General features: G+C 36.1%; 1 protein-coding gene across 1 annotated transcript in view; it reads left to right on the top strand.

Moving 5' to 3' along the window:
* Nucleotides 1–22,844, top strand: part of prpf8 (pre-mRNA processing factor 8) — a 47,844-nt gene that overhangs the window by 5,722 nt on the left and 19,278 nt on the right. Inside the window, exons 4-21 of the mRNA XM_063031878.1 lie at nt 5,331–5,495; nt 6,419–6,637; nt 8,494–8,706; nt 9,402–9,527; nt 11,352–11,457; nt 11,544–11,854; nt 12,249–12,438; nt 13,197–13,316; nt 14,578–14,712; nt 16,490–16,619; nt 16,839–17,035; nt 17,488–17,694; nt 18,807–18,970; nt 19,119–19,245; nt 19,391–19,583; nt 20,131–20,318; nt 20,860–21,098; nt 22,102–22,248. Of these exons, the coding sequence (XP_062887948.1) occupies nt 5,331–5,495; nt 6,419–6,637; nt 8,494–8,706; nt 9,402–9,527; nt 11,352–11,457; nt 11,544–11,854; nt 12,249–12,438; nt 13,197–13,316; nt 14,578–14,712; nt 16,490–16,619; nt 16,839–17,035; nt 17,488–17,694; nt 18,807–18,970; nt 19,119–19,245; nt 19,391–19,583; nt 20,131–20,318; nt 20,860–21,098; nt 22,102–22,248 (3,177 nt within the window). The remainder of the gene's footprint in view (nt 1–5,330; nt 5,496–6,418; nt 6,638–8,493; nt 8,707–9,401; nt 9,528–11,351; nt 11,458–11,543; nt 11,855–12,248; nt 12,439–13,196; nt 13,317–14,577; nt 14,713–16,489; nt 16,620–16,838; nt 17,036–17,487; nt 17,695–18,806; nt 18,971–19,118; nt 19,246–19,390; nt 19,584–20,130; nt 20,319–20,859; nt 21,099–22,101; nt 22,249–22,844) is intronic.

Genomic DNA, 22,844 nt, shown 5'->3' with positions numbered 1-22,844 from the left:
AGCATGGCAAAAGAAAGGTTTCATGTGGAACAACTGTAAAATCAGTTTAGACCACGACTACGCACCGGGGATTCTTGCCAGACGGAAGGAATATACGGAAACACGGAAAGTCCTGAAGGAAAACAACGTCAGATTCCAGACCCTGTATCCAGCTCGGCTGAGAGTCTTTTACGACGAAGGGACAAAAACTTATGCTACGGTGGAGGAGGCAACGTTGGACCTGGCGGACCGGGGACTACCTATTAAAGTTATCACCCAACCGGAGTCGCTACTGGAGAGGATTCGGCAGAAGTCGTGGCAGTTAGTGGGGCGAGGACGCTCCACTCGAAACAGAGTGTCAAACTACAAGGAAAAGCTGCAAATATTCAGACGCGAATGTACAGAGAATGCAGATTAATTAAGAGAAATGACTGAAAAGAGTAAATCGGACTTAAAAGTAAAATGAAAACTGGTAATTGAAAATAATCTAGGCAGAATAACTTGAATGATAGCAATATGGTCGAGACATAAATAGGAGAAAATTCTTTATGATTATTCAAACTGCTGAGGGCCCTCTAACACAGGGTGAAGATAGAGGTTATCCCTCTGAACTGAGGCGGGTCGGTGCTCAGGCCTCACTGTGGGAAGTCGGGGAAAATTTTCAAATGTTATACGTTCAGAAATGTCTAGGGTGTGGTTATATGTCTTGGTTTACTGTTGAGAAGGGATTGCTTACTATTTGGTTAGAAAAGGAGAGTGCTTTTTTTCTACTAGAGAAAAATGCAAACTGAATTGGTAAAAATAATTTCCTATAATGTTAATGGGGTTTTGAATCCAATTAAAAGAAATAAGATTATGTCTAAATTGAAAAAAGAGAGGGCACAAATAGCTTTCCTCCAGGAAACACATATGAGCCAATCTGAACATGGAAAATTAAAAAGAATGGGCTTTAAGCATGTATTTTATTCATCATATAAATTGAGTCACAAAAGAGGGGTAGCTACTTTAATATCAAGTACTCTTAATTATGAACATATTTCAGAGACTAGAGACAAAGAAGGATGGTTTGTAAAAATCACAGGAAGAATAGAAGGTACAGAAATAACATTGCTGAATGTTTATGCTCCTCCAGGTAGTGAATGGTCATTTTATAGACACATTTTTGACCTAATGGTCAGTTCTCAAGGGGTAGTAATTTGTGGAGGGGATTTTAATATTAGATTAAATCCTATATTAGATTCTTCAAGAATAGTTACTCAGAATAAACCTCTGTCTCGGAAAGTGAATTCATTGATGGAGGAGTTGGGAATTATAGATGTCTGGAGGGAATTACACCCCACTAGTAAAGATTATACATATTACTCTTTCCCTCATTCAGCCTATTCAAGGATAGACTATTTCTTTATCTTTAATACAGATAGACTCAGGATAAAAAACTGTAATATTGCAACAATTGATCTGTCGGATCATAGCCCAGTCTCTATGTCTCTAATCCTGGAAAGGAAAATGAGGAAAACACTATGGAGGCTAAACTCACATATACTTAATAACCCAAAAGTAATGGAGAGATTAAGAGGAGAAATCAAAGAATATCTAGACCTTAATGACACAGGAGAAACATCACCAGTGATTTTATGGGATACATTGAAAGCTGTACTGAGAGGGAAAATTATTTCCATTACTACTCACATGAAAAAAATCAATGCACAAAAATTAGCAGACCTTCAAGGAAAATTAAAACAACTTCAAGTTGGAGATAGCAACAAAAGTAATTCAAATCGAAAACAGGAAATTAGGAAATTGCAAAGTGAAATTGATGATATTTATACGTTGGAAACTCTTAAAGAAATTTTCTTTACCTGAGACAAAAGAATTATGAAGTAGGAGGTAAATCAGTTGGATTATTAGCATATAAATTACGAAAACAACAAGCAGACAATACAATTCATAAAATAAAGAATCCAAAGACAAAGCTTATGGAGAGTACAATAGGGAAAATTCAAGAGAGTTTTGAAACGTATTATCGAGAGCTGTACTCCCAACCCCGGGCCCCCAATGAGCCCTATATAGACAGTGTATTGAATTTTTTAGATCTACCTAAACTTACAGATTTACAAAATGAAAGTTTATTAGAACCAGTAACTGTCAAAGAACTGAACGTGGCCATCTCTAGGTTAAAGGCTGGAAAGTCCCCAGGTTCTGATGGGTTTACCTCAGAGTGGTACAAGTCCCTGAAGACACAGTTAGCCCCATTACTACTTAACACCTTTAATTGGATCTTGCAGAGAGGAGAAACTCCACCTTCCTGGAGAGAAGCGATTATTTCAGTTATTCCTAAAGAGGGTAAAGATAAACTAGAATGTGGCAATTATCGGCCAATTAGTGTTCTTAATTTAGATTACAAACTATTTACATCTATATTAGCGCGCAGATTGGAAAGGCTTTTACCTGGCCTAATCCATTTAGACCAGACTGGATTTATTCAACAAAGACAAACACAGGACAACATAAGGAGAACTCTGCACATATTAGAACAGGTTAATAAGAACGAGACAGAGACAATGGTAGTAGGATTGGACGCTGAGAAAGCTTTTGATTCGGTTAGTTGGGCATTCCTATACAGAGTGTTAGGAAGATTCGGCTTTCAAGAAAGGTTTATTAAAGTAATTCAGACTCTGTATGACAGCCCAACAGCCCGAATTAAGATAAATGGGGACCTCTCTGACTCCTTCATTTTAGAGAGAGGCACTAGACAGGGATGCCCAATTTCTCCTCTCCTTTTTGCGCTATATATTGAACCACTTGCCCAACTAATAAGACAGAGCGAAATCGTAAAAGGTATCAAGGTGGCAGGGATTGAACAGAAAGTGGCGTTATTCGCAGATGATGTTTTGGTCTATCTGAGTGAACCAGAAAAATCATTTATAGGATTGTTTACACTGTTGGATGACTTTGGGAAAATATCAGGTTATAAAATAAATGTAAAGAAAACGCAGGTTATGTCCCTAAATTATACACCATCCAAAAAATTGCAGGATACATACGATCTTAAGTGGGAAGCTAAATCATTAAAATATTTAGGACTAACCCTGCCGAAGGATCTTTCAACACTGTCACAGGTAAATTATGGGCCATTAATCTCAGAGATAAAAGCAGATATGCATAGATGGAATCTTATCCCCTTTTTAAGTTTAAATTCAAGGATAAATACTATAAAAATGAATATTCTTCCTCGGTTATTATATCTTTTCCGTACTTTACCAGTGGAGGTGGATGATAATCAATTCAGGGAATGGGACAAATGGATTTCCCGCTTCATTTGGCAAGGAAGGAAACCCAGAATTCGATATAACACTTTACAGTTAGGGAAGGAAAGAGGAGGTATGGTTCTTCCTTGCCTGAGAAATTATTTTTATGCCTCACAGATAACCCCTCTGTTATATTGGTGTAATAGGGAATATAAGGCTAGATGGAAGGAAATAGAATTTGGATTAGTTGACAGTTTTCCTCTTCAGGCCTCAATAGCTGACAAAGGATTGATGGCCCAGTTGGAAAAATTTAATAATGCTTGGATAAATCTTACATTAAAAGTATGGCAGAAGGTGGTTAATTCATGTGGAATTAATAATATGCTAAAACTCTTTAGATGGTGTGCATATGATACCGAATTCCTTCCCAACAGAGGAGATAAAAGATTTGAGCTATGGATAAAGAAAGGTCTTACAACCTACCTCTCATTTATAGATAAAAGAGTATTACAAAGTTTCCAAATCCTGCAGGACAAACATGGTCTAGAACATAATGACTTTTTTAGGTACCTTCAAATACGAAACTATGTTAACCAGAGTTGTAGATATACAGACCTATCAACAGAATTAGAATTTTTCAAGATTCTGAATTCGGCTTGCAGTTCAATACCTAGTAAATCAGTTTCTCGCCTATATAATGCACTCTCCCATGCTAAAAATGTAAATACGCTGTATATTAAAGAGAAGTGGGAGAAAGAAGCGGGGTTGGTACTTTCAGAGGAGGCTTGGGGGAAAATCTGCAGCTTTCAATGGTCCTCGACTAATTCTTTGACTTGGAGAGAACATTGTTGGAAAAACATTATAAGATACTTCAAGACCCCATATCAGGAAAAATATAAAGATACAAATGTGATGTGTTGGAGAAGGTGCGGCTCTAAGGAGGCAAATCATTTTCATATTTTCTGGGATTGCCCTAAATTAAGTCTATTTTGGGAAGGTATTCATAGAACATTAGTTAAGGTACTTAGGTCCCAGATACCTCTGAACTTTGAGACGCTCTATTTGGGGCATGTATTGTTCCTTGAACAGAAGGAAGATATAAAGTTGCTGCAGGCCCTCTTAGCGGCAAGTAAGAAATCAATCACTAGAAAATGGCTAAATCCAATACCACCTACATTAGAAGATTGGTACGAAATTATCTTGGAAATATTTAAAATGGAAAAGTTGACCTACTCCCTGAGAACTCAAAAAGAAACATTTTATCAAATCTGGAATAAATGGATTGAATATATAACCCCAATGCGAGCAGACTTTAGATGACTCTCCTAATGATTTATATTGTTCTTCTCATCAACACAGTAATATTGCTAACGTAAGCACCCCTAGTCTAAATGTTTGTTGTTTTTTTTTGGAAAATAGAGAATTAACACAAGTAAAGGGAAAGATTTGGGAAAGGGATAAAAAAAAAATGAAAAAATTAAGTAAATAAGTACATAGGGATTGGATAATTATGTCTGTGGGCAGGAACAAGCACGAACAAATTGGGATATAAACACCTACAATGGTTGGTATATAGGCTTGTATGCAACATTTTGGACCAGTGGAAATGGTCCAGAAGGGTTGTATGGAAACTATTATTACCATTTTTCTTAACAACTAATTTCATTACTTAGCCTAATAGGTTAGATTTACCACAGTACATAATTATCTATTTAAATGTTTATTTTGCTTTTATATCATCTCAATGTGTACTTAAGAATGTATAAATAATTGTAGTTTTATACATACAAAAAAATGGAAAAGGTTATATGTGTGAAAAAAGTACATGATAATTGTGAACTCTTTATCCAAATAAAAATAAAATTTAAAAAAAAGATATTTTATTTGAGGTTCAATTATATGCATTTTCAAAGTTGTTCACAATTTTAAACATTATTTCACATAGTTCATTTTTAATAATAAATACGCTGATCCTAATATACACACTTATTTTGAATTGTCCATGTAAAGTATAATTTGTTTAATGTTAAGATCATTAATTTTAACACATCATTGATGCTGTCTGGATCTAATGTATTTAAACCATCTTTTCCCTATTCTCAGAGCTTTGAAGTATATGCCACATGCTGTTCTGAAACTACTGGAAAACATGCCGATGCCATGGGAGCAGATCAGGGATGTATCAGTTCTATATCACATCACAGGAGCAATTTCATTCGTTAATGAAATTCCATGGGTTATTGAACCAGTTTACATATCTCAGTGGGGGTAAGTAAGGTGTTGGATGTTTCTGAGCAATTTTTGAAATATTCTGACAATACACATCAGGGAATCATATTGGGCAATGTACGGAAGATCAATGTTTTGAACGGCACCTGTTTTACAATTAGCAATGGTTCCTGATTCCTGTGAACCAACCATTTTTGAACTCACACTTGCTATTTTAAAGAGACTTACTGATTTCAGACTTTAGTTTCCTGGATTTTTGCAGTTGTTCAAATATTTTCCTGATTCCTTCTGAAGTAACTTTTTCTAAATTTTCTATTTTTAGCACCAATGCTGCATATAACTTCCCTGACAAACTAGTGAGGTGAAGCTCAGTTATGATATTCCCATTGAAACAAAGTACTTTCTTTCAATAAAATGCCAAGGATGATGGATTTGAGTTTAGTTAAAGCAGGAGAAGCTGTCAAATATTCAGATGGAGTTATATAAAAATAATGTTTGGATGGTTTGTTGGTTGTAGGAACATAGAAGAAAACAGCAGGGTTTTTTGAAGTAAAGGGCTCCCTCTAGTTTTTCCACACATACTGTGTATAAAATTGAGGAAAATTTGACCTAGTAAAACATTTCATATTAATGTTAACTCTATTTTGATGTGTTTTATTTTTAGCTAGTTAATCATTAAGTAGTTTAATTTGAAATTAATAATAACATTGTTTAAGGAATATTTAATTCTAGTCCCAACTGCAGGCAAGGTCAATTATCTATTCAGAACATTTCCACTTCATACATTTATCTTTGAAATTTTAATACACTGGTGAACTAAATATTTTAAAGTTCACCATGAGATTCTGAATTAATGTTTTTTTTATTATTTTCTTGCTGGGTAAATCTTATTCGTTAGCATACTGAGGATCTCTGTTTTGTCATTTTGCTGATACAGTATTGAATTACTCTTTTATTGCTAGAACCATGTGGATTATGATGAGACGTGAAAAACGCGATAGACGACATTTCAAAAGGATGCGGTTTCCTCCTTTTGATGATGAAGAGCCTCCATTGGATTATGCAGATAACATACTTGATGTAGAGCCACTTGAAGCAATACAGATGGAACTTGACTCAGAAGAGGATGGACCAGTAGCTGAGTGGTTGTACGACCACCAGCCATTGAAAGACAACCCAAAGTAAATGTTGATACATTTGGTGCATCAATATCAGGGAAAAAAATAGAAAGCCTATCAAAGTAGTACTAAATAGGAACAAATAGGTGGTTAAGTTATTAACAAGTACATTTCAGTTTGGTAGGTGCCATTAGAACTATTATATCACTAGAGGATGAACAAAGCTTAACTTAGTTCTTTTGCATGTTATTGGATTAACCATTGAAAAATTATTTTTAAGGTACACCAAATACTAAATATTGAAAGTTTGAGTAGTTTCTGCAGTATTCTAAACTATTTATATCCAAAGAATGTTAAATGCTTTTATTGTATTCACAGCAACTTTGTGCAAGTTGTTGGGCTCAGTGTGTGGGGAAAAGAAAGTGCAGTCAAACTCACTTTGCCCAAGTAAACCTTAAATACTCACTAAAACAATAATGTTCATTATTTGCTGATTTGTTATTTTAACTCTTAATGAAATGTTATAATCAAATTTACTAACATTAAATATGATAACCCACATGGATATGCACAGCTTTATATTGACAGCTTGTGCACAATTTTATGTTTTCTTTCTTTCTTTTTAAATCTTTTTATTGAGTAAGTATACAAAAAAGGTAAGCCATATAAACATTAATACAATGTTAAAGTATAATAAAATTCCAAAAGATATCAATACCAAAAAGAAAATACTACAAACAATGTAATTTAAACATAAGAAACCAAGATAACATAATAGTATACTAAATTTTATATATATCAATGGAAAAAAAAAAGAAAAAAAAAAACCCCCAAAAAAAAACCCACCGTGCAGCTAACTAAAAGCAAAGCAAAGCAATGGGCTAACTTGAAACCAAACAGAGTTAAACTTAAAATCACGTCCTCAATCCCGACCTCCATTAAAAACAGTGAAAAAAAAACAAGAAGGGTAAATATTACATTAAATGAAAATATCGAATAAAAGGTCCCCAAATCTGTTCAAATTTAAATGAAGAATCATAAAGGTTACTTCTAATTTTCTCCAAATTCAAACATAAAATCGTCTGAGAAAACCAAAAAAAGGTAGTTGGAGCATTAAGCTCTTTCCAATGTTGTAAAATACATCTTTTCGCCATTAAAGTAAGAAATGCAATCATTCTACGGGCTGAAGGGGAAAGATTACTAGAAATTTTAGGTAGTCCAAAGATAGCAGTAATAGGGTGAGGAGAGATATCTATATTTAATACCTTAGAAATAATATTGAAAATATCTCTCCAAAAAGTTTCCAAAGCAGGGCAAGACCAAAACATATGAGTTAAAGAGGCTATCTGCCCCGAACATCTATCACAGAAAGGATTAATATGCGAGTAAAAACGCGCTAACTTATCTTTGGACATATGTGCTCTATGAACCGCTTTAAATTACAATTTTATGTTTTAAAAAAATATATACCAGAGTTCTAAAATTGCCATTTTTTCGCAACTGCAGTAAAACACAGTTGTGTGGAGCCTGTAGAAGTGAATAAAACGTCAAAAATATTTTGTTACTGTTATTAACTATTGAACTCCATTATCCGGTGAGTACTGTAGATGAGGGCAAGGTTAGGTTTAGCAATGATCGCAAATGCTGGTTGACGTTTGGCGTATGTTGGGGTGATGCATGCACCTCATGTTATTCTTATCTCATTATAAATAGGTGGCTCTGAGCTTTCGTGGCATTTAGTTCATGAGTGTGGGTTCTAAGCTTTAGCAATTTTTACTTCATGGCTGCTTATATTTTTAACTCTGTTGTATTTAGAATTAATTTGTAATATCTACGTAATTAGAGTAAAATTATTCTGGCAGTCTGGGACCATTTGTGAAATTGTAAATGTTTAAATTAGAAATTTTGTCCCATTTTAGGTTTGTAAATGGATCTACTTATCGGCGTTGGCAGTTTACTTTACCGATGATGTCCACACTTTACCGCTTGGCTAATCAGTTGCTAACTGATTTAGTGGATGACAACTACTTCTATCTATTTGATCTCAAAGCATTTTTTACTTCCAAAGCTCTGAACATGGCAATTCCTGGTGGACCAAAATTTGAACCTCTTGTTCGGGATGTGAATCTTCAGTAAGGACTTTTATTTTTAGAAATCTTGTGCTAAGATATTAAGGGAGTCATTAATTTTGGTGATTGTTGTCAGTACTTCTATTACTGAAGCTGGGCGCTGGTCTCTCCATAGTCATTGATATTTTGAAAATATGGAAATAATCAGCCTGTTACTTACACACTGATATCTGTCAGGAGGGCATACGGTAAAAAAGCATTTTGGTTTGAAAGAATATAGGCTGGTTCAACACAACAAATTTTCACTTTTCATTGATACTCAGAATAGTAGTTTGTTGAACATGTCCAGTATTTTTTTAAACCAAACTATTTACTGTATAGTGATTTTATGTATTAATAGACACATATGCTGTTGTCAACTTAATAATCGTGACCCTAGTTAATTCAGCCCCTTATTTTGGGCTTGCTTTCTTATGATTGCCGTGTCATTCTTAGTAATACTATAGTTAAACTGCTTTTTTAAGCAACTTTTATGTGGCAGGCCATTAGATCATGTGTTCTTCCCAATAATCTTGTAAGATTAAAGCAAGAAGATTCTGTATTTCGTGTTGCATGTTATTTAGAGACTATGGTGGCTATGCTATTTCTAAAAAATGTTAGATAATATTTTATGCTTTTGGAACTTTATGCCATGGTCTTTATTTGATAAAGAAGTAAAATATTGCAGTTTGATTGTTTGATTTTGGTTTGTCTATTAGAGATGAAGACTGGAACGAATTCAATGATATCAACAAGATCATCATTAGACAGCCAATTCGAACAGAGTACAAAATAGCATTCCCATACCTGTACAACAATCTGCCCCATCATGTTCATCTTACCTGGTAAGTATGTGTATTTAAGCCATTTCATGTCTTCATTATGAGGATTTAAATTTCGTTATGAAGTAAATACATTTATTACTGTCAGTAGATAGACATTATAAGACTTTTTAACTGTTACTTTAACATATTGTATTTCATTATAGTGTTCGATAGCTTGGTGCTGTTCTTGACCATTACAAGCAATTTGTGGTCAAATGGGGAAGGTGGAATTCATGGTCAAAGAATTTCAGATTGTCAATAAGAAAGTTATTTAACCTGTAGGACTTTAAAAAATAGAAGTATTTTAACAGTATATTTTTGTCATGGCAAACTTAAAGTATCTGTTAAATTGTTTAATTGAGTATCCTTGCACAAGTATCAGTAGAAGTGATTGTCAATTTCCAGTAGTTTCCTGCAGTAAAGCCAGCAGTCTGTGTTCTTAGAGACAGTGGTACTTGATTAGGTTGGGAGGTTACATGTAAATAGCTTTTGTTTCCAAGAATATTGTTCTAAGATGGGTTTCCTCCTGCTTGTCAATTTCCAAACTAATGCTTAAGTGGATAGAAATCCCACTATAACCAATTCAGCCCAGGTAATACAAATAGCATTCACTAATTTATCAGTGGCATTCTATCCGATTCATATTATGGAATTACCTGTATAACAATGTGAGAGCAACCTGATCAGTAGTCTTAGAGGTTCCAAAGGCTGATGTTTGCTTTTATTTTGTGTTACTTATGTATTTCCTTAAGACTCCTTCAGCAAGCTACGTTTTTGCTGTCTGTCCCATGAAATAATACAGTACACTGAAGTGCTGCTGTCTGAATGACAGATAATGTTTTGGAACAGTAGTTGAATCTTCCCCCTAACAGGACGGTTTAAGGCATCAATGAAGTTGTTTGTAATAAATGAGTAGTTTGGAGACATGCAGACATTTGGGTTGTAGAAAATATAATTGACTTTTAAAATGTAGAAACTAAAGTTTGGAAATGCTTTATTTGACTCAGTTTAGTAAATTAAGTTTACAATTAAACTACTAAGTAGAAAGTTCCCTATTTGTTTCTGGGCCTCAAGAAACTTTGCTTGTATTGGTCTCAAGATTGGAGCTGTATCGTAGATTGCTTTAACACTCCTAAGGCCAAGGAATTGAAAAATAAATTTCCTTCTGATTTCCATTCAGTGTGCTTTGTAAAGTATTATCTGGATGCTGAATGAGATTGTGATTTATCAGACTGTCTAGAAGAGTTTCAGTAGGGCAATAACTGGGATGAATGGCTTAAAATGGTTAGACCTGTGTTCTTAGGAGTTTAGAAGAATGAGGGGTGATCTTATTGAAACATAAGTTCCCAAAGGGACACAAGAATGTTGAAAAGCTTTCACTTATAGTAGCATCTCATATGAGGGAACATAGGTACAAGAAAAGGGGAAAATTTTTAAAACTGAGGTGCATGGGAATTTCTTCCTGCAGGATCTGGAATTTTCTACCCCATGGGGTTATGTAGTCTAGATCACTCCAGGTTTTTAGCAAGGTTGTAGACATTATCGAAAGATCAGGGAAGTGAAGATTGTGTGTAACTGACATAGGAGAGGAATTAAATCTTGGGGTAGAAAACCCATGCTGAACAACGACAGTCTTGAGGGGCCAAGTGGCCTATTCCCAGTGTTATTTTCTTGTATTTTTGTGCTTTCTTACCATACAACATTCATAGTCTTGATAAAGATTATTTTTGGATGGGCTAGTGGGGGACACAGTAACCATGGATTGATGAATTGGGGAGGATAATTGAAAAAGGAAATTTACACTTGATATATTACCATTAATTTAACTTTTAATTTGGAATTTAGGTACCACACACCTAATGTTGTATTCATTAAAACCGAAGATCCAGATCTGCCGGCATTCTACTTTGATCCATTGATCAACCCTATTTCTCACAGACACTCTGTTAAGGTAATTGACGATAACCAGCATTGACTTTGTTCTTTTCATTCTTCCAGATGATAGAGGTGATCATATGCATTTGTCTTCCATTTCAGAGTCAGGAGCCGTTACCTGATGACGATGAAGAGTTTGAACTTCCTGATTGTGTGGAACCGTTCTTGAAAGAAACACCATTGTATTCTGACAATACTGCTAATGGCATTGCCTTGCTTTGGGCACCAAGACCATTTAATCTGCGATCTGGTAAAACAAGGAGAGCACTTGACATCCCCTTAGTTAAGAACTGGTATCGTGAGCACTGTCCAGCTGGGCAGCCAGTCAAAGTTAGAGTTTCTTACCAAAAACTCCTGAAATACTATGTTCTGAATGCACTTAAGCACAGACCTCCAAAAGCACAAAAGAAAAGGTAGGTGGATTTTGCATTGAGCTGCTAATAGCTGTTAATGTTCAAAACTATTTTGGCGGAACACTCATTGTGGCGTCACTGAGATGGTGAGGGGAGTGTTGTTAAAAAATGGAACAGAATATAGTCTTTGGTCTAAGCCTTTCAGTTCTACCATGCATCTCAATATTTTTTATTGTAGGAACACACAAAATGCTGGAGAAATTCAGCAGGTCAGGCAGCATCTGTGGAGGGGAATAAACAGCCGATGTTTCTGGCCATTTTGTTGTGCAACTCTGTTATCTTCTTGGTCGAGGCTGTTCTTTTTATAAAGGATGTTAGACATTACAATGAGGAAGAACAGTTTTTCTTTTCTCCTAATCATATTTAATGCATTTTGTTTCTTTTAATACATCAGGTACTTATTCCGTTCATTTAAGTCAACAAAATTTTTCCAGTCAACCAAACTAGACTGGGTGGAGGTCGGGTTACAGGTGTGCCGTCAAGGCTACAACATGCTGAACTTGCTAATTCACCGCAAGAACCTAAATTATTTGCATTTGGACTACAACTTCAATCTGAAGCCTGTGAAAACCCTCACCACTAAGGTAAAAACTATCTCGCACTAGGCAACACACCTGAAGTGGAGTCATAAGTTAATAACTAGAAAACTAATTGCCTTTCGCAGCTTTATTTTTAAGATTTAAACCTAGGCATTAAAAAAAACTTGAATTACTACTTTGAATTGTTTTCTATTTTGTTATCCTTTCATTTTAGGGATTTAACTCATTTTTTATATTAAATTAACTTGATTACTTTGCAATGTTACAAGGTGTTTGCAGTTTGGTCTTGAAATCTCAGCACTTTGCATAAAAACTCCAGTCACTGGTAAATAGGCTTTAATTTGCTGCTGTTGGAATTCATGGGATATAATTAATTGATATCACATTTGAATTCTGTAACCAGAAAAGAATGCAAAGACTAAATGCATTAGTGTTAGTTAGCCTCGTTTTTAATTATTTAGCATACTAAGCTAAATATTCATCTACATCATTTTTGAACAAATTAACTAACAACTTCTATTTGGTGATAAGTTAGTACATATTTCCAAGCCATAGTCCAGTGACTTGCATGCATATCATGGTAAAATGGATATCACTTTTCAGGTTTAAATCAAGCTGAGTCTTTGTTATTAAGCATTTACTAAAATTACCACAGCTCATTTCAAATAATGAGAAAAGCCTCGCATGATGTGGGGCAATATTTATTGTAAATGAGAACTTAAGTAAAGCATAGTAATGCAACTGTGAGTGGAAAATTCAGTTTTAAAGTGTCTAAGATATTTTCTCTGACTTAATTTTCACAGGAGCGTAAAAAGTCAAGATTTGGTAATGCATTCCATTTGTGCCGTGAGGTGCTACGTTTGACGAAGCTTGTTGTTGATAGTCATGTTCAATACAGATTGGGGAACGTGGATGCTTTTCAGGTACAACAAACATAAAAAGATTATTGAGATTTTATAAAAGAAAGGTTTAATTTTAAAGTAATATTAAATGCAATCTTTTTCCAGTCACTTTGTTCTTTTATCCTATCTTCAATCATCATTTACGTAACCATAATCATTTGTGTACTAATCTTGTTTGTGGCATGATGAGGTAATGGTTAGCACAACACTACAGAGCAAGCAATTATGGTTTAATTCCCACCACTGTCTGTAAGGAGTTTATACGTTCTCCCCGTGACCGCATGGGTTTCCTCCAGATGCTCCGATTTCCTCTCACATTCCAAAGGTGTGCATGTTAGGGTTACTAAGTTGTGGCCATGCTATGTTGGTGTCAGAGGCATGACAGCACTTCTGGGCTAACCCAGCACATCCTCGGATGTGTTGATTGTTGACGTAAAGAACGGATTTCACTGTATGTTACAATCTTTCCATGTACATGTGACAAATAAAATTCATCTTTACAGAGCCTGTGGTAGGTAAAATCAGCGATACTGGTGACCAACTATTATATTTTAGGGCTTTTGTCAAGTTCATTTACTTGTTAATCAAGAAGCTGACATGATACTTTTCAGACATTGCTTTGATTTTATGGCTAATTCTATGATGAAGACTATTACTTTTGTCATGGATAATCATTTCCTTAAATTCTTTTAAATTCCTGAAGCCTTCTATAATCACCTTAGCCAACTGGTCTCATCAGAGTTTGGACTTGTGCAGACTGACTGTGGTAAACAGTATCCAAAAATGTTATGTACATCAGAATATTCCTACTGGTTTTCCTCTGTGTGCAGGAATAATGGGTTGTTCTCAGGGCTACAAAACTGTCTCTGCTGTGCTCCTGCACTGACACTAACCAGATGGCCACGTGTTAGCATGATCTCACTTCACACTGAAATGTCTCTATTTCTAATTCTTCTACTTGACTATCTTTCTCTCTTGACTGTCTATCATAATTAATAGTGACACCTCACCTTTTGTGGGTACATTTAGGCTACGTAGCAATATCAAAGCATATTCATTTTGCTGTGTAGGTACTGGAGTAAAAATCTGAAGCAGGGTTACTTTCCAATTTGTATTCTTTGAGTGTAAGAACCAGAGGTTTTATGTGATAGTGCACCAATACTAAATATGGAGAGTGTAAATGCACTGTTATTTTTATTAAGGAATAGATTGAAGTATTTTTACATAAAATAATAGCTGGACACTAAATCAAAGTAATTTAGATTTATTCTTTGCATTTTAGTTGTCAGATGGGTTGCAGTATATCTTTGCTCATGTGGGACAACTGACAGGAATGTACAGGTACAAGTACAAGCTGATGAGGCAAATCCGAATGTGTAAAGATCTGAAGCACCTTATCTATTACAGATTTAACACGGTACGTATACAGTTTTAATATCGTGTCTGACAAATCTTATAGAATTTTTTGAGGATGTAACTAGTAGAGTGGATAGGGGAGAACCAGTGGATGTGGTATATTTGGATTTTCAAAAGGCTTTTGACAAGGGCCCACACAGGAGATTAGTGTGCAAACTTTAAAGCACACGGTATTGGGGGTAAGGTATTGATGTGAATAGAGACTTGGTTGGCAGACAGGAAGCAAAGAGTGGGAATAAACGGGACCTTTTCAGAATGGCAGGCTAGTTGGGTACCGCAAGGCTCAGTGCTGGGATCCCAGTTATTTACAATATATATTAATGACTTAGACGATGGAATTAAATGCAGCATCTCCAAGTTTGCGGATGACACGAAGCTGGGCAGCAGTGTTAGCTGTGAGGAGGATGCTGAGAGGATGCAGGATGACTTGGATAGGTTAGATGAGTGGACAAATTCATGGCAGATGCAGTTTAGTGTGGATAAATGTGAGGTTATCCACTTTGGTGGCAAAAACAGGAAAACAGATTATTATCTGAATGGTGGCCGATTAGGAAAAGGGGAGGTGCAACGAGACCTGGGTGTCATTATACACCAGTCATTGAAAGTGGGCATGCAGGTACAGTAGGCGGTGAAATAGGCGAATGGTATGCTGGCATTCATAGCAAGAAGGTTCGAGTACAGGAGCAGGGAGATACTACTGCAGTTGTACAAGGCCTTGGTGAGACCACACCTGGAGTATTGTGTGCAGTTTTGGTCCCCTAATCTGAGGGAAGACATTCTTGCCATAGAGGGAGTACAAAGAAGGTTCACCAGATTGTCCTGGGATGGCAGGACTTTCATATGATGAAAGACTAGATCGACTAGGCTTATACTCGCTGGAATTTAGAAGATTGAGGAGGGGATCTTATTGAAACGTATAAAATCCTAAAGGGATTGGACAGGCTAGATGCAGGAAGATTGTTCCTGATGTTGGGGAAGTCCAGAATGAGGGATCACAGTTTGAGGATAAAGGGGAAGCCTTTTAAGACCGAGAGGAGGAAAAACTTCTTCACACAGAGAGTGGTGAATCTGTGGAATTCTCTGCCACAGGAAACAGTTGAGGCCAGTTCATTGGCTATATTTAAGAGAAGGCAGGTACAGGGTTCTGAGTTGGATGATCAGCCATGATCATATTGAATGGTGGCGCAGGCTCGAAGGGCTGAATGGCCTACTCCTGCACCTATTTTCTATGTTTCTATGTTATATAACTAATTAAACCTGAAATTATATGTACATGTCATATCCTTACAATTTTGACAGGTCTTCAGTCGATTGGTGTGTTACTACCTTGGGGAATATTTATTACCTTTAATGGTATAAATGCATTAATGATGTTTTGACAGCAGTTTCTTAAACCAGAAGCAAATGTTATACTCTTCCCACACATATAAACACATTGGAAAACTTATCACTCATTAATTGTGAATATAGATGTTCTGTTTTCACACTTCTGCTTTCTCTTAGCTTCAACATGTTCCTTGCTTGTTTTCCTTTATCTGAAACAATTGCATTTTCTTTAGTGTGACTGGTTTTCAATATATAATGAACAGTAATATATAAAATTTAGAGTATGTTAGGATAGCATCGTGCAGTGTAAGGCTCCTTTGCTACTTGTATTTAAGAATGCACAAGTCACCCTGTGACCACCAGCATGAGGGGAAAAGTATTCAAATCAGACTGCTGTAAAAGATGTACGCTGTTTGCTACCAATTAATGTTCAGGTCATTTTAATTTAACAGGGGCCAGTTGGCAAGGGGCCTGGCTGTGGATTTTGGGCTGCTGGCTGGAGAGTGTGGCTTTTCTTCATGAGGGGCATTACTCCTCTGCTGGAGAGGTGGTTGGGAAATTTACTTGCCAGACAATTTGAAGGTTTGTAAAACTTCTGTATTTTATATTTTAAAAAAAGCATTTGTGTAAGCTTGCTACAAAAACAAAACTGTTTCGGAACTCAGTCGCTTAATTTACTACTTGCCCTCTTATTGACTCAAAATAACATCTATAAATTTTCTGCAATGGCAAATGTTTGAAGTAATGTATTTCCTTTTTCTTTTCTCTAAATTCTCCACTTCTCAATCTTGCTTTGGCTAGGCCGTCATTCCAAGGGGGTAGCTAAGACTGTGACCAAACAGCGTGTGGAGTCTCACTTTGACCTGGAGTTAAGAGCAGCTGTCATGCATGATATCCTAGATATGATGCCTGAAGGAATCAAGCAAAACAAGGCCAGAACAATCTTGCAGCATCTAAGTGAGGCATGGAGATGCTGGAAAGCAAATATTCCTTGGAAGGTACGACATTTAAAGAACACATGAGCAGCCTATTATATTGATATTCAAGAATGTACTGTTAAATAACTGTTCCTTTCAATATTGACATTCAAGAATGTACTGTTGAATAACTGTTCCTTTCAACACTTGTTTGATGATTAACTTAATAGTTGTGTGAATAACTCAATAATCCTTATTGTCCATATGGGGTTGGGAGGAGGGAAAAGAACTTTAAAATTCTAATCCAAAAAATTAATTTATGACCTTGTGTTTAAATGTGACATTTATGGCATTCATTTAGATGTAGTGTTTCTTTACCCATGGTTTTGCTGTGAGGATGTAAAAGAATTAATTGTAACATTTATTTTGTCTTAAGTGGAATATATTGTAGTTGGCTCGAAGTCAAATTCTGAGGCTAAAATGTATAAAAATAATTTGCTTTTATCATTTATGATTTGATTCTTTTGTAATAGGTTCCAGGTCTGCCAACTCCAATTGAGAACATGATCCTGCGGTACGTAAAAGCCAAAGCTGATTGGTGGACAAATACTGCTCATTACAACAGGGAGCGCATTCGTCGTGGTGCAACTGTTGACAAAACTGTTTGCAAAAAAAACCTAGGCCGTCTTACCAGGTTGTACTTGAAGGCAGAACAAGAAAGACAGCACAATTACCTAAAAGTGAGTTTTGCCCACTGAATCTCACAGCTACTTGGACTATACCTCTTCCCACTCTGTCACTTATAAAAATGCCATCCTCTTCTCTCAGTTCCTCTGTATCTGCCACATCTGCTCTCAGGATGAGGTTATTCATTCCAGAACTAATGAGATGTCCTCCTTCAAAGAAACAGGCTTCCCTTCCTCCATCAATGCTGCCCTCACCTGCGTATCTTCCATTCCGCACGTCTGCCCATCACCTCGTCTTCTTGCCACCCACCAGTGATGGGGTTCCTCTCATCCTCACCTAGCAGCCCATTAGCCACTGTGACCAGCGCATACTTCTCTATAACATCCACCATCTCCAATGGGATACTCACCCTGCCCCCCCCTCCCAGCTTTCCACAGGAATTGTTTCCCTTTCTTCCATGTTCCACTATCCTCTCCTGTCAGATTCCCACTTCTCCAACCCTTTATCTTTCACCTATCAACTTCCCAGCTCTTTACTTCACCCTCTCCCTCTCCCAGTTTCACCTATCACCTACCACCTTGTACTTCTTCCCTCCCCCCACCTTCCTGCTCTAACTTCTCTTCTTTTTTTTCAGTCCTGATGAAGGGTCTCAGCCCGAAAAGTTGACTGTTTACTCTTTTCCATAGATGCTGCCTAGTCTGCTGAGTTCCAGAATTTTGTGTTTGTTGTTTGGATTTCCAGCATTTGCAGATTTGCTCACCTTTGCAGTTTGATATGCTGTTGTTAAATTTAGTTTAGCTTTGAAGTTTCCATGAAAATCTATAAATTGCTCTATGTTTAAGTAGTGTCAGTCTTCTTACTGATTAAAATGAAATACTTAATGTTCAATATTAGTGTTTTAAAAATTGAGGATATTCTGAGAATCCTTAAGTTGCCTTGGATTATCTTTATTTATTTATTTATTTATTTTAATAGTACTGTAAAACTAATCAGCATTCATGAGCTGTATCCAGTCACTAAAAGTAATGCTTGTGATTTTAGATTGAGTTTGGATTTAATTGTGATGAGCTTTGGTCAGCATAGAGTCTATTTCTCTTAAAAGCTTAGCTTTGTCTGCAAATCTCAATTGCTTATAAGTATTTAACTCCCTTTGTGTGCTGAATAGGATGGCCCCTACATTACTGCCGAAGAAGCTGTTGCCATTTATACAACCACAGTGCATTGGCTGGAGAGCAGACGTTTCTCGCCCATTCCTTTCCCTCCACTTTCATACAAACATGATACAAAGCTTCTGATCTTGGCTTTGGAGAGACTCAAGGAAGCTTATAGGTAAAGATATATGTATGTGATTGAACAGCATATTCAAATGACTTTTCATTATTAATGTGAATTCAGTTTGTTTATATCTGATTTGTTGGAAGTGAAATGATTTAAAATGAATGAAGGTTTACCTTTGATGTCTTGTTCTTAATTTCAGTGTGAAATCGAGGTTAAACCAATCACAGAGAGAGGAACTTGGTCTAATTGAACAGGCTTATGATAACCCTCATGAAGCTTTGTCCAGAATTAAACGTCACTTACTTACACAGAGAGCTTTTAAGGAGGTTTGTGAGAAGTCATATGCAAAATCATACCCATGTTGTGATAATAAAAGTTATCTTGTATTTGCTGATTAAGTTATGATGCAACAGTTCTCATTTTCACACTCAATATCAGAATGCCTTTTTTCCAATCTTTCTATCCTGACAGGTTGGCATTGAATTTATGGATCTGTACAGCCATCTGGTGCCAGTTTATGATGTGGAGCCCCTGGAGAAGATCACTGACGCTTACCTCGATCAGTACTTGTGGTATGAAGCTGACAAGCGGCGGTTATTTCCCCCGTGGATTAAGCCAGCTGATACTGAACCACCTCCATCACTTGTATATAAATGGTGCCAAGGTATGTTTGGAGTTTTCCTGAAAAGCTGTGCTGCTTGCCAATTTTTAGATTTTATTCATTAACATTACTTTCGTTTAATAATAGAGCATAATTGCATACTAAAGCATTAGGACATGTATCAATTTATTTTACTGTTTTTATATAGTAAATTTTATGAAACATATATGTTGCTAACTTAATGAGCACTATTGAGTTATGTTCACAGTACTAAATTTTAGATGAAACTACCTGTTAACAAAAACAAAATGTAATTGTCAAATGTTTATTTGCATTTTCAATTTTCACTCACTTTTAAGAACACTCCAATAAAGTAAAACTGCTTGAAGAAGCACATATCATCATCTAGTAGCAATGTGTTTAAATTTCATTTATGACATTTCTTATAATAATACATAACTGCTACCCTTTTAGATGAGCACTGTGCTTTTGGGGGAATGAAGTAGTGCAGATTTGGAACCATATATTTTGATACATCTTAGAAATCAAAGATTGTATTAACATTTGATTATTTGAAAATATATCATTATGGGATGCTTATTTAATGCAGGTATCAACAATCTTCAGGATGTGTGGGAGACAGGTGATGGTGAATGCAACGTCATGTTAGAGTCACGATTTGAGAAAATGTATGAGAAAATTGATCTGACTTTGCTGAACAGATTGCTTCGTCTGATTGTGGATCACAACATTGCTGATTATATGACAGCTAAGAACAATGTTGTTATTAATTACAAGGTATGTGTAATTTCTATTACAGTGACTATCCTTTGCTGGCCTTTTCACTTTATTGACAAATGCTGATATTAAACCAAATTACATGTGTAAGGGATTTTTGAATTATTTAAAATGGATCAGAAAGCTTCCATGTCAGGTACATATAAGAGTCGATTAAAAATGTAAGAACTTTGTTAATGGGTTAGGGTTGGGATTATGGAATGTATTTTAACAATAATACATTTCATTAAGCAATGTCTGTAAGAACACCATGGAAATGAATTTATGGTCCCTGTTCCTCTTAAGTATAACTGAAATAGATTTTTAAAATGCTTTTCTTAGCATGTTGTATCTTAAAGCTTCAGTCTACTAAGTGGACTTATTGGAAAATTTCACTAACATGAAGTCAAACACATAAAGTATTTTCTCAAGTATTTTGGTGGTTTATTGTTTTCACTTTTGGAGACCAGTCTTTTGTGAACTGGAGGAGATACTGTAATATAAGTTCATTGAATCTGTCTGGAGTATTGTTACTTGGAATGGATTTTTTCCCATGTGATAGGACATGAACCACACCAATTCCTATGGTATTATTCGAGGACTCCAATTTGCCTCATTCATAGTCCAGTACTATGGGCTAGTGCTGGATCTGCTGGTATTGGGTCTCCATCGAGCCAGTGAAATGGCTGGCCCACCACAAATGCCAAATGATTTTCTGAGTTATCAGGATGTTGCTACAGAAGTTGCTCATCCAGTCAGGCTTTTCTGCAGATATATTGAGCGTATTCACATTTTCTTCAGGTAAGCAGTTTCCTTAACCTATAAAACTTGTTCTTTAACCTATAAAGCTTATTCCTTGTGGATTATCACTATTCCTCTAAACAACCTTAGAACTTGTTACCAAAATATGGATCTGAATGCACATATTCTTTTTAAAAATGGCAATCTTATTTTTAACTTGGACTTACGAGACTTCGATGATAATTGCCACGTAATTTTGCAGTCTTGCCTAGAAATTGTTTTAATGTTTTCAGTGTTTTTTGTATTATATTAAATCAAAGTCTTAAGGTGGCTCCTTTTTCATTAAACCACTATATTTTGCAATGAGAGTCTTCTAGATGATGGTGACAGTAGAGTTCTTTTCCAGGAAGAGAGACTAAGAAATTTCTGCGTTTGATCATGTAAGTCAGCCCAACAGTGATCTCTGAAGTAGGTGCCTAGCTGTTTGTTGTCCAATCACCTACTTTGGAGATTACTGTTGTGCTGACTTGCATGAAGTAAAATAAATAAAATCATGCTTAGCTACTTATAGGTTCAAAGATCGAATTTAATATCAGAGAAATGTAGACGATATACATCCTGAAATGGTTTTCCATCGCAAACATCCACGAAAACAGAGAAATACCCCAAAGACCCCCCCCATGCATAAGCAGCAGCAAGCAACGACCCCCCCTCCCCCCACCAGTAAAAAAAAGCGCATTGGTAGCATCACTGAGCCCAAGTGTGTGCTAGGCAATAGCAAAGACACAGACCAAAGTTACCCCAAAGGCTTCGCATTTCAACCGACATTCGACAAACCACAGATCCTCTCTGTCCCTGGCAAGGGAGAGGGAGGTGTCCCCCATTTTCACAGCAAGCAGATTTGTTGTCAAATCATGATTTTGTTTCTTTTTTTTGCGCTTAAATGATTGTTGTGGTTACTTGTGATGTTCAAGTTGTTCTTAAAACATGGAATTGAGCTTTAGACCTGAACTGATTAAAAGTACGTTTCTTCAAGTGCGTGTTTCACAATCTACACTTACAGATTTACAGCTGATGAAGCCAGGGACTTGATTCAGCGCTACTTGACAGAACATCCTGATCCAAACAATGAGAACATTGTAGGATATAATAACAAGAAGTGTTGGCCAAGAGATGCACGTATGAGACTTATGAAGCATGATGTCAATCTGTAAGTATTATGTTTTAAGTGGTTGCCAAGTGTTTTTCCTGCTACTTTTTGAAGCATTTGCCTGGTCCCTGCCTTTATTATTACTGTGCAAGCTGCAATACAGAATTTTGTTTTCCCTTAAAATCCATTGGAACAAGTATGTTGCTTTTTCTCCCCACCCCAGCTAAAGGAAAATTATTTACTTGAATTTGATGCTTTTGTACTATTGTCGGATTCTATAGGGTAGTTCTCAGAAACATGTAGTGCAAAACCATGTGGGAAGTGATGCTTCATAAATTTTAAGTTGTGTTAGATGTTTCATTTTGACAAGATTCTCAATTGTTTGTTAGTTAAAGCAGTGCATTGAAACTACTTTGCATGAGCAGAGCGCCTTGAATTCAACTTCCTATGAACTTAACTGTTGACAATGCAGTGCAGTAGTCATAATACAGTATTGTGATGTTATTTGCTCTGTTAAACTAACGTGCACACTATTTTCTTATGGAAGAGCAAAGCAGTTTTGCCATTTTTCCAGTAGAATTACCTGTCAGTCAGCATTACAACCAGCAGATTAAGCAGCTGTTATCTAAGTACTTAATGTATACGGGACTTTGCTG

This window comes from Mobula hypostoma, chromosome 23, assembly GCF_963921235.1.
Source record: "Mobula hypostoma chromosome 23, sMobHyp1.1, whole genome shotgun sequence".
Classification (NCBI taxonomy): domain Eukaryota; kingdom Metazoa; phylum Chordata; class Chondrichthyes; order Myliobatiformes; family Myliobatidae; genus Mobula; species Mobula hypostoma.
Note: the sequence above shows the minus strand (reverse complement) of the source record. Positions and strands in the feature narration are given on the sequence as shown.